General features: G+C 44.7%; 2 protein-coding genes across 2 annotated transcripts in view; both read left to right on the top strand.

The window, feature by feature from the left end:
- Positions 1–7,390, top strand: part of TMEM108 (transmembrane protein 108) — a 118,843-nt gene extending 111,453 nt beyond the window's left edge. Inside the window, exons 3-4 of the mRNA XM_015412351.1 lie at positions 3,593–3,747; positions 7,249–7,390. Coding sequence (XP_015267837.1) covers positions 3,593–3,747; positions 7,249–7,371 — 278 coding nt within the window. The 3' untranslated portion in view covers positions 7,372–7,390. The remainder of the gene's footprint in view (positions 1–3,592; positions 3,748–7,248) is intronic.
- A 4,145-nt stretch (positions 7,391–11,535) lies between these two features.
- The window catches only part of BFSP2 (beaded filament structural protein 2), a 21,050-nt gene continuing 14,430 nt past the window's right edge, over positions 11,536–18,155 (top strand). The window contains exon 1 of the mRNA XM_015412331.1: positions 11,536–11,991. Within this exon, the coding sequence (XP_015267817.1) occupies positions 11,536–11,991 (456 nt within the window). The remainder of the gene's footprint in view (positions 11,992–18,155) is intronic.

An 18,155-nucleotide genomic window follows, 5' to 3' on the forward strand; every position in this document is an offset into this window, starting at 1 on the left:
CTGATAAGCCTGTTACTGGAGCAATAATCTCGCCCAGAGTCTTCTTCAAATCTTCTTTTTCAATTTCAGGCACTCCCTGAAATCTAAGAGTCATATTAGCTTTTTCCATTTGAAGCTGTAACAAACGAGTTTCCTGAAGGTTTTGTGTTGTTTCCACATCTGTCACTCCTTTCTTCACTTTCTTATTTGCGGTGTCCATTTCTGTAATTTTTTCAGTAGCTTGCTCCACTTTCTTCTCCGTTTCTGCCAGCTGGCGCTGCTGTTGAGCAAAGTTTTGATTTAATGTAGCCAGTTGCTGGTTAATACCACCGAGTTGTTCCATTACCGGCTTCAGCATATCCGCTAGCAACTTCATGACGTCTGCTCCCTCTTCCGGTCTTGGACTCTGACTGCCTGGTTTCGGTTTAAACTTTCCTCGGGAAGCCGCCATGTTCCCTCTTTGTTTACAATTTCAAACTGCTTTGTCAGGGCTCGAAAGACTCGTCTTTTCGCTATCGGTACTCAAGTAAGTCTCTCAATATAGTCTTGCTGTTTGTTTCCCAGCCCTACCCCCTTCGCTGCATTGATCTGTCTCTGCGTTCAAGAGGCGTCCCTCCTTGCACCCTGCTTTTCCCACGGGGGGAGGGGTACTCTGTTTTATCAAAATAGTCCGTTTACTTCGAACTCAGGTTCATTGTTGGTCCTTTCGCAGACCTCGCTCTCTCATTCGTTGTTCCGCTCGATCTCCTGCGCTTGTCCCGGTCGAATTAGTTTATACCATATGGTCACTCAGCGGTAGGACCGTCAGGGCGGAGGGAAGCCTCTATTCTCCGGCATCGAGCCGTCGAAGAGGCTAACCCTCAGAAGCCCCCTGGCCTGGAACCCATCGCAAGGGCTCCGTGGGGGTGCCGCTTGAGGCAGCACCCCTCCTTGCCGCTGGTGTGCCAATCGCCTCCCCACGAACTGGGGAGAGCGACCGCCATTGCCAATCCACCAACCGGAAGTCGTTGTTCTTCAGACTTGATACAGGCAATATGGTGAGTCTGAATACTGTTTTTAGGTTGTGTTTTTTCATAAGTTTTCCCATCTGATCAGTGATTCCTTTGATACATGGCAAAAACACTTTTCCTGTGGGAGACTGTTTTTCTTCAGCTATTTGTTTTACCTTTGGGTTAATCGCTCTTCTGATTTCATTCTTGGAGTAGCCATTTGCTTGAAGTGCGTGGTTTAGATGGTTTAGTTCATTGTTGAGAAAGTGCGGTTCACATATCCGTCTTGCATGGTCTACTAATGTTTTGATTGTGCCTCTTTTTTCCGAGGGTGGTGATTTGAGTTTTTGTGTAAATAACGATCCATGTGAGTTGGTTTTCTGTAGACCTTGTGACCTAATTGAAGGTTAGCTCTGCGGATGACCGTGATATCTAGAAATGGGAGTTTACCCTCGATTTCTTTTTCCATGGTGAATTGTATGTTCAGGTGGATGTTGTTGAGGTGGTCTAAGAATTTCAACAGCCAATCCATATGCAAAAGAACCTCCTCGGGAAAGCTCCTCTATTAGCATGTCACAGCCTGGGGGACTCCTACAAGACAATGACTCAGCCCTACCCTACCTAACTGAGTATATATAAATTACTTGCCTACCATTTTTCTTCTCACATTGACACAGAGAGTACCCCATCTTTCTGGGTTATACCTCTGAGAATGCCAGTCACAGCTGCTGGTGAAACATCAGGTACTACAATGCCAAGACCATGGCCATACAGCCTGGAAAATCTACAGCAACTAACTGATCCAGGCAGTGAATAATGGGTTAGATCCACCCAGCTTTTAAAACTCAATCTCACCCAGTTCCCCTCCATACTACAGCCTCCATTCCAGATGGCTTTTTATGTATGCAGTTCCCATTATTTTCAGCATAGCTTTTTTTGGTCGTCAAAGAGAAGATGGCTTCTTCCTTTTTTACCAGCCAAAAACGTGATCGGACCAATTCCACATGTTTCACGCATATTGACGCAGGGTCCCCTGTGCATCCGTGTTTTTCATGAGAAAATGGAGCCTTGATGAATCTGGAACTCAAAGAAAAAGTTCATCCAAGCAAACTGGGGCCTCCATTTCCAGTGCAAATGTCAACAACAAAAAGAAAAAGACAAAAGAAGAAATTGTTGCATGTACAGAATAAGCCTTTAAAGAAACATTCCTCACCAACAATAGGAAAAGGATTGTCCCCATCAATAAGGCCCTTTTAGAGTTCATGACATGCTGTGCACACATGTGACCAGATAGCCTATGATATCATTCCCACAAATTTGTAGTTCAGTGGGTAGGCTAGGGAGCTTTTTTTGCTTTTCATTGAAGAAATTCCTACCTGTGCAATTTTCGTAGTTCCACCATTCAAAAGAATATGCCTATCAAAGCGATTATGACTGACTTTGATGAAATTGCCCAGATTCTGAAGCTTTTTCAGGGATAAGAAGAAGATAAGGCATCCTTTGATCCAAATCAAAACAGATGCGATTATATTAGAAGTCTGTCTCTGTTATTTTGTGTTAAGAAGGCAATGTGCCATGAAAGCTGATTATGTTGATAACAGCAGTCCGAGCTTAACCTTTCGAAGATTGTATTATTCAAAGAACTGTAGGTGCTTTTGACTTTTCAGTGGAATTTGCAGTGTCTGATACTTGTAACAATCAGAACAGTATTTAGGCCAGACTAGATATTGCTCAGCACACGGATATAACATTTTCCTGATGGGGCTTTAGTTTTTAAAAGATGCAGCTGAGTTTGAGCAGGGGAACAAAAATTCCACACCCCTACTCCAAGCTGCTTTCCTAGCCGCAGGGGAAAATACATCCCTCCAATTAATTCATATAATCATCAAGTTCCTAATCAGGTTACTGTTTAAGTTGGTGCTTGGCTTTAAAAGGAGATTACACAGATTTATGGAGGATATGTCCTTAAGTGGACACTAGCATGATGACTAAAGAGAATCTCCACATACCTCTGAATGCCCATGCTAGAAGGGAAGGCCCTGTCTGTTGGCCCTAGAGGGCAGCTGGTTGGCCATTGTATGAACCAGGATGCTAGAGTAGGTGGACCACTGGTTCAGTTTCTTATGTTCTTTGATGTATATGATAAAGCTCTCTGCTGCACCATGGCTCAAAAAAAAGAATACGTAGTAGCTTACCGATTTGGACACTTCCAACGAGACATGGCAGTGAGAGATACATAAAGGTGGGGTTTGGATGCATAGCATAGAGAATGAGCATAGACATCCTTGAGTAACCTGAGCATAGTTTGATTTGGGGAAACCATTGACCTCTGTCTGATCAGTCTGTTGGGTGGGGCCAGCCATGTTCCCAGTGGCATAATATGGTGGGTGGGACTGGTTGTGATTAATGTTGCATGCCGTAAAACTGGCAGTTTAACGGTGTTGACATGCACTTGACACTATGCCTATGGTTGCCATGCACCACAAAAGGTGGGCTGGAGTGAATAAGGTGTATCTCATCAAGGTGCCTAGAAAGCAGACATGGATGACACATGCAAATACCCAAGTCATGGGTTAATTTCTCATTGGTCCATAACCAGATTATCAATATGTTTGCATTAACAGCTGTCCTGCTAACAGTCTGTTGCATGAGGAGGAGGAAGAAGACGTCTAACCCAGAAACTAACCTGAGCTACTGGAACAATGCTATCACCATGGACTACTTCAACAGGCATGCAGTAGAGTTGCCAAGAGAGATCCAGTCCCTTGAAACGTCAGAGGTAATATGAAAAACCTGCTGGTAAAAAAATTGTCTGGTTAGTTCAAATGTGGATTTCAGCCATTTTCCTCTTGACCTTCGCTTCTCTTAGCCAGCCCAGAGTGGTATCATGATGGGAGAGGCAAAAGTGCAGAAATCTTTTCCAGTTATATGCCTTGCAAATATATGTTTCCCTTTATTATCTGACCCTGAGCCTCTAAAGCTCCCTTCCCATCCACTTCCTTTCTGCCACCAGCATATGGAACTGACAGGTTTACTTTTTCTTGTTTCAAAAAATTCATGTGTTTTCACTGCCTTCTTTATTACACATATTCATTTTTATTTCATTAGTTTCCATTCCCATTGAAATGGATGCAAATTTTATTTATTTATTTTACAAAATTTATGCCTTGCCTTTCTGCCCTGATAAGGGCCACCAATGATCACCAAATTATCATCTATTCCTCCCCCTTCCCCTCCAAGTGCATTGGCTGGTATTTACTGATTTACTCTTGTGAAGGAACAGACTTGCAATCCCTGTTCCCCCAGGTAAAAAAAAACTTTCCCTTACTCCTGGGAGGGACCAGCTTCTCTCTGGACAGTAACCATGGCCACTAACAAATTTGAAAAAAATACTTTCTGCTAAATAGATTTGTACATCTATCACTCTGTTTCTGTGTCGCCATTTAGAGAGACTGCCTAGTTGCTGAATCTTCTGCTTTGTTCATACTAGCTAGTACAGGGACAATGTACCATGCTTTAGAAATGGTGAGCTTAACTGCTGCCCCTTCCTGTTATTGCTCTTTTGGAAAAAAGACTAAATAGTTGTAGAGATTAGGCTTTGAACCTTCAAAATATAAGGAAGTTTAATAAACAAAAATAGAGTATACATGGTCTGTTCAAGCATCAGGCTGAGCAAGGATACAAAGAAAAGGTGAAAACATGCACTCCTCTTATCCTAAACTCTATATTTATCCTAATAATATTGTTGCTAGGATAGGATAGGAAACTTTGAGATTGCAACATTAAAAAGCCCATCATTACCTGAGTTCTCAGAGATGGGGCTTCTTCCATTGTCCTTTGACACATAGTTAAGGTGGATTCCTTTGTAACGGTTTAGTCTTTCACAGATTGTACTTCCCTGGCCAAAAGTCGAAAGAGAAAAGAGCTTCTTCCTTGTGTCCTGAGAATTCATAATCTCCTCTTTGAGAATCCATTCACTTTTGGGGTTAGTCCTGATCTGCTTGCCCCAAGAGGAAGAATTACTACCTAGCCTTCTTGCTGTCCCATTCTCTGTCCTATTAAGCGTGACATTCCAGCAAGGTGTGAGAAAGTAACATTTTTGTTCTGTTTCAGCCATAGCTATTTGCATAACTATGCTCTGTGTTTGGGAAAGAGATTGCTCATCTCTTGTAGTTTCCCCCAGCTGTGAGCATGCAGCGGGTTCCATCTCACAGATTGAATTATGGGGATGAATTTTAGCGGGAAGGGCATTTCTCCATAGTGTCTATTTCTACTGCATTTTAAAATCAAAATGCCAAGGGTGACTTCCAAGATTAAAATATATAACATTCAAAGCAAAAACACACACATACACACAAAGCAAATCAGAGAATCTCAAACCGATATCGAAAATGATAAAACTTCCACCACATATCAAATCAAGAAGAACAGCAATACAAGCAAGTTAATAAAAATGGGGCTGTCTCGTTTTTTTAGTTTGGTCGGCAATGACTGCAAATCCCTCCTGGGGCAGCTTTGTCTCCCTAGAGCCAATGTGAGGCTACGCCCCAGCTCCACTTTCACCTTGGCTTTTCTTCCATAATATTGTGTGGTCACTCATCTTCCCCCCCAAGGGATAGCTATTTTCTGTACCTAAACCTTCCTCAGAGTTTGCTTCTCAATCCACAATTTTTTCTCCCCTTTTCTCATCTACCCCATTTCAGGTGGTTCCCAGCCACATAACTAATCCACCTCCTGAGCCTTTTCCTAAAACTTTTTTATTATTATTTTAGTAATTCAGTGATGCAAAATACAAGATGAGAAAAATTCTCACTGAGCCTCCCCTTCCTGCCCACAGAGCTCACCTTATCCCAGGCACTGTGTTTCTCCAGCCACACTGAGTTTTTACTTTCTTCACAGAAGCTGGCCTGTTTATGAACATCCTGTTGTTGAAAAATCCCTTGGTAGCTAGAATATTCATGAATACTCTGTGACATCACCACAGAGTAGAGGTTCAGTTAAATTTTTTCCCTTTGCCACAGTATTTTCATGCAAGAAGATTCAAATTAACCCTTCCAATAAAGTACAAAGGGGCTGCCATTCTTCTGGGGACTAGTAACCCGGCAGAATATGGTGTTGACTGCACAACCCTTCACTGTCAACAAATAGCACAATTTAATCAAAGCAAGAGTACAATTCACAATGGTAAATCGTCTTTAGTCTGAGTAGCAGAGTGAGATTGAATCATCCATGTAATTGTTGCAATTATTAAAAGGAACATTCCTGTCAAATATTGTGGATAAATTCAGTTTGGTAGTTAAAAAAATTATATCAGTGATGCCTTTGTATTTAATTAGTTAAATTGGTAAGTTAATTCAGTATATTGTCCTGTTGCTTTTCACTTAGAAAAGACATTTAGGCCAAGGCTCTGTGTGCTGGTTTTAATTTGATCTAGCTTGATTTACATTTGCCTCTCTGCATTTGATCATTTTTGGAGGTGGGGAGGGAGTACTATTGTCCTTGTTCCAATCACACCACCATTTAGCACGGCGCAAATTACATCAGCATAAAAATAAGTAATAAAAAGCATAAAAGTACGTTTTTTTGCCCTACCCTCTTACTAGATATGCAGAAGGTGGCCGTGCTGTAGCCTGAACACCAACTGTAATCCTTCTGAAAGAACCCTGCAACAAAATTCACAAATGCATTCACCACATTGCACTTTTGACTTTTGTGTTACGTTTTAATAAGCTGTAACAAATGTTCGATCCTCACAAATGCCCTTGCAGTTAGGCCCAGGAGAGACTCTTCAACTATGACGTCGTGGTGTGAAATAGCATACTATTTCTTCGTTTTGTTTTAAAGAATGAATTGGGAAGGAAAATATAAGTACACATTTCCTAAGGTGCACACGGAGCTGTATGTTGTCCGGGCGGGGTTGACATCTGGAATCCCTGAGCACCAATCGTTCCTAGTTCTGTTTTGCTTCAGTTTATTTTCTCTGTTTTTCTCAAAGATGCGCTGCTCCGTTAGGAACCTTTTGCCCCATATTAGGCACAGTTCACTGAGCCTGACTTCCATCTAAGCACCACTGAAAGGATCAGGCCCTGTGAAGGAGCAGTGATCAGTAGGCTGTACCCAAATCCCAACCCATTTCTAATTCAACGACCCTATAACCTCTTTGTACAGCCCAGGTGCATATACACAACCCCTCTGTACTGAGCATGATGTGACAGAATGTCTCCAGCTTAATCTCCCTCTCTCTCTCTCTCTGTTTCTCCCCCTCCCCTGCTTCTCTTAGGACCACCTGTCTGAGCCACGCTCCCCAGCCAATGGCGATTACAGAGACACCGGCATGGTCCTTGTTAACCCCTTCTGTCAAGAAACACTATTTGTAGGACATGAGCAAGTGTCTGAAATATGACACCGTCCTTGTACTAGCAGCCCCATCTTTATTGTATTCAAATTATAAATATAAATCTATATATTATAAATATAACCTTTGCGTAACCCTGAATAATGGAAAAAAACATTTTCAGCTCTTTTTTTTTTTTTTGCTTAAGAATTATGAACCTCTTTTTTATAAGTGTGGTTAAAAACTTTACAGACCAAATGTCAGCTTTATAAAATAAAGGCTATTTCTAAGGAAAAACTCCTGCCGAAACAAATGTCTTCTGTCACCTGTCCCAAATGCTTATTCCATGTAACCGAGCCAGATTTCTTTTTTTTAAAAAAAGCAGTTCTTTCTGCCTGCCCCCCCCCCCCCCCCACTGCCATACCACAAGCCTATTTCGCAAGACTGAGCAAGCGCAGAAGCCACTGCTGATATCCTAGGATACGGCCTAGCATTCTTTTGGGCTGAGCCATGAAACAAAACAGCTATCCCTCTTCCCCTCACACAATGTGCTGTGGCTAAACTGGTTGCTGACTGAGCATTCTTTGTGTATTAAGAGCTTGGCCCGGCAGCCGGGCAAGAATCCACTTCCCTGTTGAATGTGGAAATAGGCAGTCGGACCCGGGGACTATTTGAGGTGCTCCAGTTTGCAAGCATCTGTCAGCAAGGCATGATGCGACTGTGTGGCTGACCTTCCCAAAGATTCTCAAATTTCTGATTTGCCTGCTTTGTACAATAGTCCTAATTCTAAAAGAACGTCCCAGTTGTTTGAATTATTATGAATATTAAGCTGATTTTTTTCTCTCGCTGTGGCCCCTGAACTCCTCTCTACCAATCCCGGACACAGCAAAACTAATTACATTCTTTTGATAACTTGGATTACTTGTGCAGTTAACTTCGTCGACAGGGACAGGGAGCTATGATGTTCCCGATTCTGCTGATAATTTTTTTAAATTTATTTATTAAGATTTATACCCCGCCCTCCCCGCAGAGCGGGCTCAGGGCGGCTTACAAGGGGCAAAGCCCATATAAAGCAGATAAAAGCAATAAAACATTCATGACAGTTAATAAAATTATACTCAATTTAACAAGATGGTCTCCAGATGGTTCTCCAGGGTGATGTTATCCTATAGCTCAACCAGGTAAATCCAGTGGCCACGCAGAAATTGTGGCAGATCTTCCTGGGCCATCCTTACCCCTCTCCTCCGGGAGCTCGTTCCACCAGGTAGGGGTCACCACTGAAAAGGATCTGGTCCTAGTCGTGGCAAGCCTTGCCTCCCGGAGGCCTGGAACCACCAGGCGATGTTGTGCCCCGGACCGAAGTGCTCTTGGTGGTATATATGGGGAAAGGCGGTCCCTCAGGTAAGTCGGACCCCGGCCATAAAGGGCTTTAAAGGTAAGTACCAGCACTTTGAAGCGGATTCTGTATGCTATTGGCAGCCAGTGCAGCGCTTTCAGTCCAGGCTGGATGTGCTAATAATTTCTATTAGCAAATGCGACAGAGGCATTTAAAGAGGTAGAGCTTCGCCATGCTCATTATGTTTACTTTGTAATAACCTCCTGAAATTAAAAAATAACTGTTATCCCCATTTTACAGATGGGAATGGAGCAGAGAAGGAGTAAGTCACCCACACAATGCGTCCCGTGGTTCAGCTGAAACACAAGCCCTTCTGTCTGCTTCAGCACACAGACCTATTGTGTCTCAGTAGGTGGGGAAACAGACAGCAGGGCTTGCAACATCTGTCCCTAGCAAAAATAAGAAACAGCTCCTATGGCCCATGCCCCCACAGTTTCTTCAGTGCATTGATTCTTAAGTGATGGTTTGGAACCTCAAAGTAGGTCACAAGAGACCCTCTGACGAACTGCCAAGTTTTGCTATTCTTGTCCTCTGGGATGAACATAGCAGCAATTATCACTAGGAAAGTGCGAAGCACTTACAGCAGCAAAATTGTCTCTCCTTCAGAATGTAATGAGAGAGAGAAGCCCTTTCATGTCTGGTTTGCTGACAAAGAAACCCAAGATTCTGGGCCCCCCCCACCCCTCCCCGCTTGTTAGTATTCCTCTTTTGTGGTTCTGAAGATATGTTTGATATGTGCCTAGCATTCTGTGCTGCAGCATCCATAGCGGGTACATACATCAGAAAATAGCCCTTGCAGTCATTTAAGATGCCACAGGGCCAATTCATTTTTTAACAGCCTTGCACCGACCAGATAGCTTGAGGAAATGATTTGGTACACTTGAAAGTGTTTTGGACGTTCAGACCACCTGAGCAATTCTCTCAGAACTGATCCTATGGATCTTGCCAGGAATGTAGCCTCAGCTCCATAAAGTAGGCTAGTGTTCCTATCCCCCTTTTCACAGATGGGCTGATACAAGAACAGTGATTTGCCTGCAGCTACCTAGTGAGGAAATGTAAAGCTGGGGTCACAGCTGATGGGCGTACAAGGCTGAAGTTGGTTCCCAGTTCCTTATTCACATTTCCTAGTTCCTTATTTGTGAATGCAACCACAAATATTGAGGATAATTTAAAAGTTTAGCACAAGCTGTGCATCCCAAAATAAAGTTTGGACCACCAACCTATATTATACTCCCCTGCATACAGGGGACTCTGCCCTCCAAGTGAATTTATGCTGTTTCATGATCCAAAGCCCAGTTCTGGTGCTAACTACTCCAGTTTCCCCATCATGGTCTGCATGCATATTTGTTATCGGGAGTCCCACTTTGGAGCAGTTAGCACTAGAACTAGGCTTTGGACCTGGAAACAACATAGCTCTACTTGGAGGGCAGAGCTCCTTGACTGCAGGGGTGTATGATATGTGGTGGCCCAAAACTTATGGGGGGGGGCAGAGAGTATGCAGCTGTGCTAGTTCCTTATTCAAATCTTCCTGATACCAGCTTCTTGGAAGCAAGCCAAATAGAAGCTCTTGGGCCAGAACCAGTATTTGGACCAGGCACCAGTGCATTCTGTCTTGTAGGAGACAGTCCCCTGAGTGTGCAGATATAAGAACACAAGAGAAGCCAATGTTGGATCAGGCCAATGGCCCATCCAGTCCAAAAATACCAGGTGCCATCAGGAGGTCCAGCAGTGGGGCCAGAACACTAGAAGCTCTCCCACTCTTGCCCCCCCCCCAAGCACCAAGGATACCGAGCATCCCTTGCCCCAGACCGAGAGTTCCTATCTATACCTTGTGGCTAATAGCCACTGATGGATCTCTGCTCCATATGTTTATCTAATTCCCTCTTGAAGCTGCCCATGCTTGTAGCCGCCACCACCTCATGTGGAAGTGAATTCCATGTGTTCATCACTCTTTGGGTGAAGAAGTACTTCCTTTTATCTGTTCTAACCAGACTTCTCAGCATTTAAGTGTTAATTTGCCACCTTAATTAAAAAAAGAAAAGCGCCGGGAATTTACAAATTGCTGCAAATTTTGGGAAGGAGAGGTGGTTTGCCAATGTCACAAGCGCTAGACAATCAGCACTGTCCACAGCTGGCTTCTGCTGCAGCCTTCCTGAACCACTTTTCCTTAAGCGAAACCCTGGAGATAAAATGGCTGGTTAGTTCTGAACACAACAGTAAGTATGTTTCCAGAGCATCCCCATCATTCAAATAATGGTACGTCTGTAGGCACTCAAAGAAATGAATGCTAGTTTCTGAGCATCTCACAATGCAGTATGCTTCCAGCTGTTATTCTTCCTTTCCAAACTGTGCATTAATGTGTCAAGAGCTTTTTGGCATTAATGTTCACACTGAGTGGCATAAGCAGTTTTACTCAGTTAAGCAAGCTCCTTCTGAGGATAAGGTGTGTCTCAATTAACTGGGCTCCTGCTAGTACAAGTAAGCCCTTGCATGTGGAAGTCTAGAGAATACCAGCATTTAAATATGTAAGGAATTCTTTTTTCCCCTCCTATTGTGCCTGCATACTACATTGACCTTTCCATGTGCTGCACTTGCAGCAGACAGATTTCTCATGAAATAGATTGCTGAGCCAGGGAAAAGCCCCCACACAATCATTCCGACAAACACGCCGATGGTGGCCGCCCAAAGACAATGAGAAATGTCCCAGAAGCTCTTGGGACAGAGTGCAAATAACACCCCTCCCTTCCCCAATCCTGCTTGGCTCTGCAGATCTCAGCCGGCTGAGGGGCAGTGAGGGGAGAAGCGACACATTGGAGGTTGACGGTTTGAGCGGCAGCATGCCCTTACCAAGGCGTAGAGCTTCCTTTTTGGGACAACAGCCCTCTACTTCCACAGCAGAAAGCTTGGGGGCCACCAGTCGTAGAATTAGCGTTGGCGGAGGAGGGAGCTTGTCGAGACCCCCAGGGGTCTATGTGGGCATCGTACCTACGGGAGGCGTGAGCAGTTTAGGCACCCGGGTGTCCCGCAGAGCTCTGGGCATAAGCAGTGTCTTCCTACAAGGCCTCCGTAGCTCCTGTACAACGGTGCCATTACCCCAAGGGCTGGAAAGGGGACGAGGCCTATCTCACGAGAGCCTGAATGGGTGCCTGGTAGATTACATTGAGAAGGTGAGAGCTTTAGAGCAGGTGAACCAGGAACTCGAGGAACGCATCCGCGTTTACCTGAACAAGAAGTCCTCCAGCGCCAGTAACTGGGGAGCCCTGAGAGAGAGCTGGGAAAGCATCTACCACCAAGTGAGTATGAGACCCCCCCCCTTTTTTGATGATGAAAACGAATGAATCATTAACCAAAGAAAGAGTTTTCCGATACTGACAATTAAACACAGCCTGATGCTAATGTATGGCTACCCTGCGTGGTGTATTTTACATTTAATCTTCATGATAATTAGCATTATCATTTCACAGTGTGTGCAGTGGAAAAAATTGTATTATAGATGAGATTTGCCTTAGGAGGTTTATGGGCAGGAGAGGAAAAAGCTCTCCTATGTTTGGCCCGATTATAATCAGTTATTTCTCCTTGGAGCAGTTGTTATGATTAGGAGCAAAATTATTCAGAGGAATGCTGCCAGAAATGGAGTGCGTTTATGCACTAGCATTATCTCATTACCAGCTTGATAGTGTTTGTAACGAGGGGAGTGAGATTTGAGAAGTCTTTCTGTGAATCGCATTTTCGAAAAGCCCTGTTTATTTTTCCAAGAATAAGCTGTGACAAAGATACGTTTCTACTATGTCCCCTGCACACAACCCGGCTTTAAAAATCAAGGTAAATGTACACTTTCGGATCGCATTTCTACAGAAACAGACGGGGTGCCGCATCTCCCGCTGAACGGCTGGGAACACTGTGGCCCATTTACAAAACTAAAACTTGTGAAAATCCAGCACAATACTATATGCAACTTTTATCCATGCGCAAGAGGTGAAATGACAGTGCAAAAATAAATGCTTATATTGCAATCCTGTGTACCACTAGGAAGGGCTGTTAATTTATAGGATGAGGACACTGACATCCCAACACTGACCCACTCGTTGATGAGATACTAGATGTGTGATAGCTTCCCTCACACTTTACTTAGATATTTATACCCCACTTCTCTCCACAGTGGGGACTCAAACTGGCTTACAATATTGTTCTCCCCTCCTACACTTTATCCCAACAATAATCGTGTGTGTGACTGGCCCAAGGTCACCCAAGTGAGCTTCCAGGAGAGAATGGGGTTTGAACCAGGTCTCCCAGATATTAGTCCAACACTTTAACCGCTACCTTACGCTAGCTCTTTTCGGGTCTTATAGGCCCACTGAAGTCATGGATCCTTACATCGTAACTATATCCAATTCTCAACATGGCTGCAGTTGTGGTGGTGGTGGTGGAAAGCGCCATCAAGTCACAGCTGACTCATGACAACTCCATGGGGCAAGAGACGTTTCAGAGGTTGTTGGCCATGGCCTGCCTCTCCGTCACAACCCTGACATTTCTTGGAGGTCTCCCCATCCAAATACTTGCCAGGGTCTGCCTTGCTTAGCTCCCAAGATCTGATGAGATCGGGTTAGCCTGGGCTATCCAGGTCAGGGCAAATACTTAAATCCACAGGCTGGGGCCATGAACAGAGAAAGGAGATATTTCTGCAAATTCCCCAGGTTTGCAGAAGAATACAGAAACTTTTAAAAAGAAGGGTGAAAATTTTCCTTGAAACAAAAGAACATTGTCTATGCTTGCACAGGCAACGCTTCTCCACCAGCCTGGCAGCCTCCACCCTCCTAGCCATATGTGGGAGCCAGTGGAGGAAAGGAAGCAGCCGCTGGAGCCACATGGGGGGGGGAGCTGCTGCCAGGTGGGCTGGGCAGTGGTTGGGCAGAGTGGGGAGGGGACAAGCAAGCGAGATCCCCCCTCCTCATGAGTTTGCCTGGGTGGTTAGGAGCAGTGTTCCCTCTAAGCGTGAGCTAGCTCACAGTTTTTTAGCCTCTGGCTCACAGATTTTTGTCTTCGCTCAGGAAGAATAGCTCCAGAGCAAACTAATTTATGCAGTGGCCAAATGGCTCGCTCACAACTTTAATGCCAGCAGCTCACAAAGTAGAATTTTTGCTCACAAGACTCCACAGCTTAGAGGTAGCATTGGTTAGGAGCCCAAGCCACTGCATCAGCTGGGGCTGCAGAAGTGGTGGAGCTGGGGGCAAACGAGCAGGCAGACAAGCGGAGCGGTGGGGGTGGGAGATAGACTGAATGGTGCAGCAGCAGAGCGCCACTGGGATCCCCCCCTCCCCCGAGCCTCACAGGTCCCTTGAGCCTCACAGGTCCCTAATATAAGTTCTTTGGAATATTCGAGTGAATGCATTGCAGTATGATAGAGTACAGCTGTATTCTCACATATCATATATTGCAATACCATCACCCTACAGCACTCACTTGAAACTGGATTTTCCTCTATGGAAAAGACAGTCCAGGAGGTGCATGATTGCTTCAGCGCTATGATAGCACAGTATCCCACAACACAAGGTATTGATGAAGCCTGGGGTGGGGTGAGGGAAACATGGGTTCAGATCTCCATTTAACGATGATGCTCAAATGGGTAGCTTTGTACAGACTGCCGTGGGTCAGCCTAACCATCAGCACAGAGTGACGGTGCTTGGGACCTGTGCTGCCAGGTTACTGGGGTGGAAGACTGGGATTCATCAACTGGCTCCAACTAATTGCTTGGGCTCCAACTAATTGCTGACTCCTGCCTTCACCCCTCCTCAGTCAGACTAGACTTCTTTTTTTCTTTTCTTTTCTGGCCTTCTCCTGTATTATGTAGCAGCCAGAAACAGGAAGGAGGAAGCAGCACACAGCCAGTTCTTGGCGGGCTGGGTAGGAGCCCCCCAGGGGCCAGATGTGGCTCATGGGCCACATGTTTGACAGCCCCACTGTAGCTTCTCTAGGCAGGTCTATGGCAACTGGGGGCTGAATAGCCCTGTCTCATGGTGGAGCATCAGATTAGACGGTTTATATTACAAAAATCGTGCACCAGGCTCACCAGCAAGTAAAAAGTACAGAGGAGACTGTGTTTTGGGTCCATCTGCCAGTGCTAAAATACTAGTTCAAAAGATTAGGCGGCCAATGTGTCAGTGTTGTTGATTTCCCACACAAAGTGGCAAGGACAGCTTTACGCAAGATAGATTTCTTACATGACAGTTATTTCTGGGAAGGCAATTTCCTGGAACCTGTCTATGCCTGATGACATCATATTCACATTTCACCATGTGTATGCATAGGTGAAGCCCTGGCTAGTGGCCACATGTAAAAAACTGCATGTGTACTCATAGGGATGGTGTTGGAGTGCACATGATTTCCCATGCAAAAGTCACATCCATCTCAAATATTTGTTTGTTTTGTGAACAAACTCCTATCCATGCAAGAACCACAGCATACATACAAGTACCAATAAACTAAACTCAACATCACTTTTGGAAAATAGGGCTCAGTTCAGAAAGGCTATGGAACGTGTCCACGTTCAGTATTATATCCAAGAACAGAATGTCTGTTTTCATTAACTGACTAATCCAATTACTTAGTTCTCACTCTATTGTCTTCCTCTGTTGCATTATCTGGGATTATTTAAAAGAGGCAGTTATACCAAGGTAAATCCCTGAGCATTCATACAAGATATTCCTTGATTATCCTAGATCAATTCATGCAGAATAAAAAACACTCTTTTGCTTGCAAGCACAATTCAAAATAGCCACTCAATCTGTAGGTGCATTTGCAAGATAATTTGAAGTGGATTAATGTGGTTTATTTAAAACATCCTAAATCATTGTAAAACCTGTTTCCCAACAGAGCTCTAGGAGACCTCATGTGTCGATATTTCATGTAATGGAGCTCCTATTAATTGGCATTTTGTTTTCAGTACTTTGGAGCTTACTGGTCAATCCTGTTAATTGTTTGATAGAATATACATTTGACTTCATGCATTTTATATTATTTTAATAAAAGTCATGTAGAAGAGCAATAGAAGGCAAGAGGGACAAACTGTATTTGAGAGACCATCTGTTTTTATGGAGATTTGTGCCCTGTCCTTCAGTAATAATGTGAAGAAATCAACAGATCTTCAATATGGTAATTCAGTGATAGGGAAAGCATAGCTATTTGATTTTCTCCTCTTCTTCAGCTCTTTAAATGCACTATCAATAAAAAGGTTACATACAAGCTTTAAGATCTCCAGAGCAGCAGCTTGAAACCATGTGCCTTTTTATTATTTTATTATATTATATTATTATAAATAAAACTCTGGGAGAGTGCCCCAACCTTGGGGCACTCAGCATCAATTTGCTGTGGTGACCTCAGCAGGGTATAATGCCACAGAGTCCACCATTTTCTCCAGAGGAACTGATCTCTGCTACCTGAACAGCAGTTGTAATTCTGAGTGATCTGCAACCCCCACCTGGAGATTGGCAACAATGGTTCTCCAGGAGGAAATAGCTGGTTTGGAGGGTGGGGTCTATGGCATTGTACCTGTCTGAGGTCCCACCCCTTCCTCAAACCTCACCCTCTCCAGGCTCCATCCCTCAAATCTCCAGGAATTTCCCAACCTGGAGCTGGGAACCCTAGTCAGGACTGGCCCCAATGAGTTCCCCACAAAGGCCTGGAAAGGGCTTCATTCCTTTGTCTTTTTACTGACAGAACCAAGCTTGGTTGCCTAGCAACAGCCACTGAGGGAAAAATTAGTCCCACAGGAGCCAAGCAGAAGTGTCGTCAGGAGAGATAGCTGTTTGGCAGTTCTGACAGGTACCAGTGGCTGAGGTGGCTGTGGGCGGGGAAGAGGAGCGGACCCAGCACCCAGCCAATGGCGTGTGATTACTCTTGAGTGGCGGTTGATGGGCCAATGGCTGATGGAGCACACAGCATAGCCAGTGGGAGAGCTGGAAATGGCCAATTAAGGGAATTATTATTAAAGATACTGTTCACAGTTTGGCCTGGTCTAAAGATGCATCAGAAGGGGGTAGAATTCTGAAGAGATAAAATAGGGTATTTGACTTTAGAATGTAAGGGGGGAGAGCTGTTATTTAATGTTCCCCCTTATGGGGAAAAATCCTGCAGATATAATATTAGCACATCATGGAGAAAGGTTCTAGCTCAGCCCTTCACATGCTGTCCTAGTTTTCCACTTACAGGACATTATTAATACTGAGGCACTTTGAACAATGTAATCTGTCACCTACTGACTGAAGTGGAACAGTTAACTCTAGTGCAGTGTACCCTGCCATCTTAGTGCCACCTCATTTTGATGCATGTGCAGACCAGGTCTTAGAATCCAGTTTCACAGTGCTGTAGAAAATATTGATAAAAGTAATCTAAATTGGGGGAGGGTAATTCCTGGAGATTAGGGAGTGGAATTGGGGGGGGCAGGGTTTAGGGATGAGAAGGACCTCAGTGGGGTATAATTAGGCTTGCCAGATGCCCACTTATAGCAGGCAAATTCCTGGTAATTTTGGCTGCTATCTGCTGATGCTCAATTGGTTAGCAGGCAGAAATAAGCTGGCCAGATAGGGGGTTCCAGCTGGCATCATGCTGGGGTGATTCTCTAGCACTGGACTCAAAAACTCAATGGCTTCTTTTGAGTTTTTGGGATTGCACTAGAGTGTTGCCCTTGCAGCAACAATCACACCCCCTCATGATAAGTACCTGGCTCTCCCATCTCCCACGGGTTGCCTGGCAACCTTCAGTATAGTGGGGCACTTCTTGTCCCGGCCTTTGCTGCTCCCACTGCTACTTGGTGGAGCAGTGGGAGCAAAATGTGTGGGAGATGGAATTGGCATCACACCAATACTGCAACATCACTTCTGTTAGGGATGCCTGGGGATCCTGATCTCCAGACGACAGAGATCAGTTCCCCTGGAGTACATGGATACTGTGGTGGACTCTATGGCATTGTAACACACTGAGGTCCCTGTCCTCCCCAGACTCCATCCCCAAGTCTCTAGGACTTTCCCAACCTGTATCTGGCAACTCTATGCCCCCGTCCCCCAATGGTCCCCATCTTGACGAGCCTTTCTGGAATACTGAGAACAGGTAGTGAGCACGGCCACAAAATGGTTGCCATGGGTTGCCGGGGCGAATCACAAAATACTAGCAGTTCCAAGCCAAGTGACCTCCTGTGATGAGGACAGTTGCTCCCGAATGGTACAGTAAGATGATGCTTCCTGGGCTCTTCTGAAGAAGAGGAGTTGGTTTTTATGCCCCACTTTTCTCTACCTTAAAGAGTCTCAAAGTGGTTTACAGTCTCCTTCCCTTCCTCTCCCCTCAAAAGATACCTTGTTAGGTAGTTGGGGCTGAGGGAGTTCTGAGAGAACTGTGACTGGCCCAAGGTCACCCAGCAGGGTGGAGGAGTGGGGAATTAAACCCAGTTCTCCAGATTAGAGTCTGC

Source organism: Gekko japonicus, unplaced genomic scaffold (genome assembly GCF_001447785.1).
Source record: "Gekko japonicus isolate JY-2015 unplaced genomic scaffold, Gekko_japonicus_V1.1 scaffold747, whole genome shotgun sequence".
NCBI lineage: Eukaryota > Metazoa > Chordata > Lepidosauria > Squamata > Gekkonidae > Gekko > Gekko japonicus.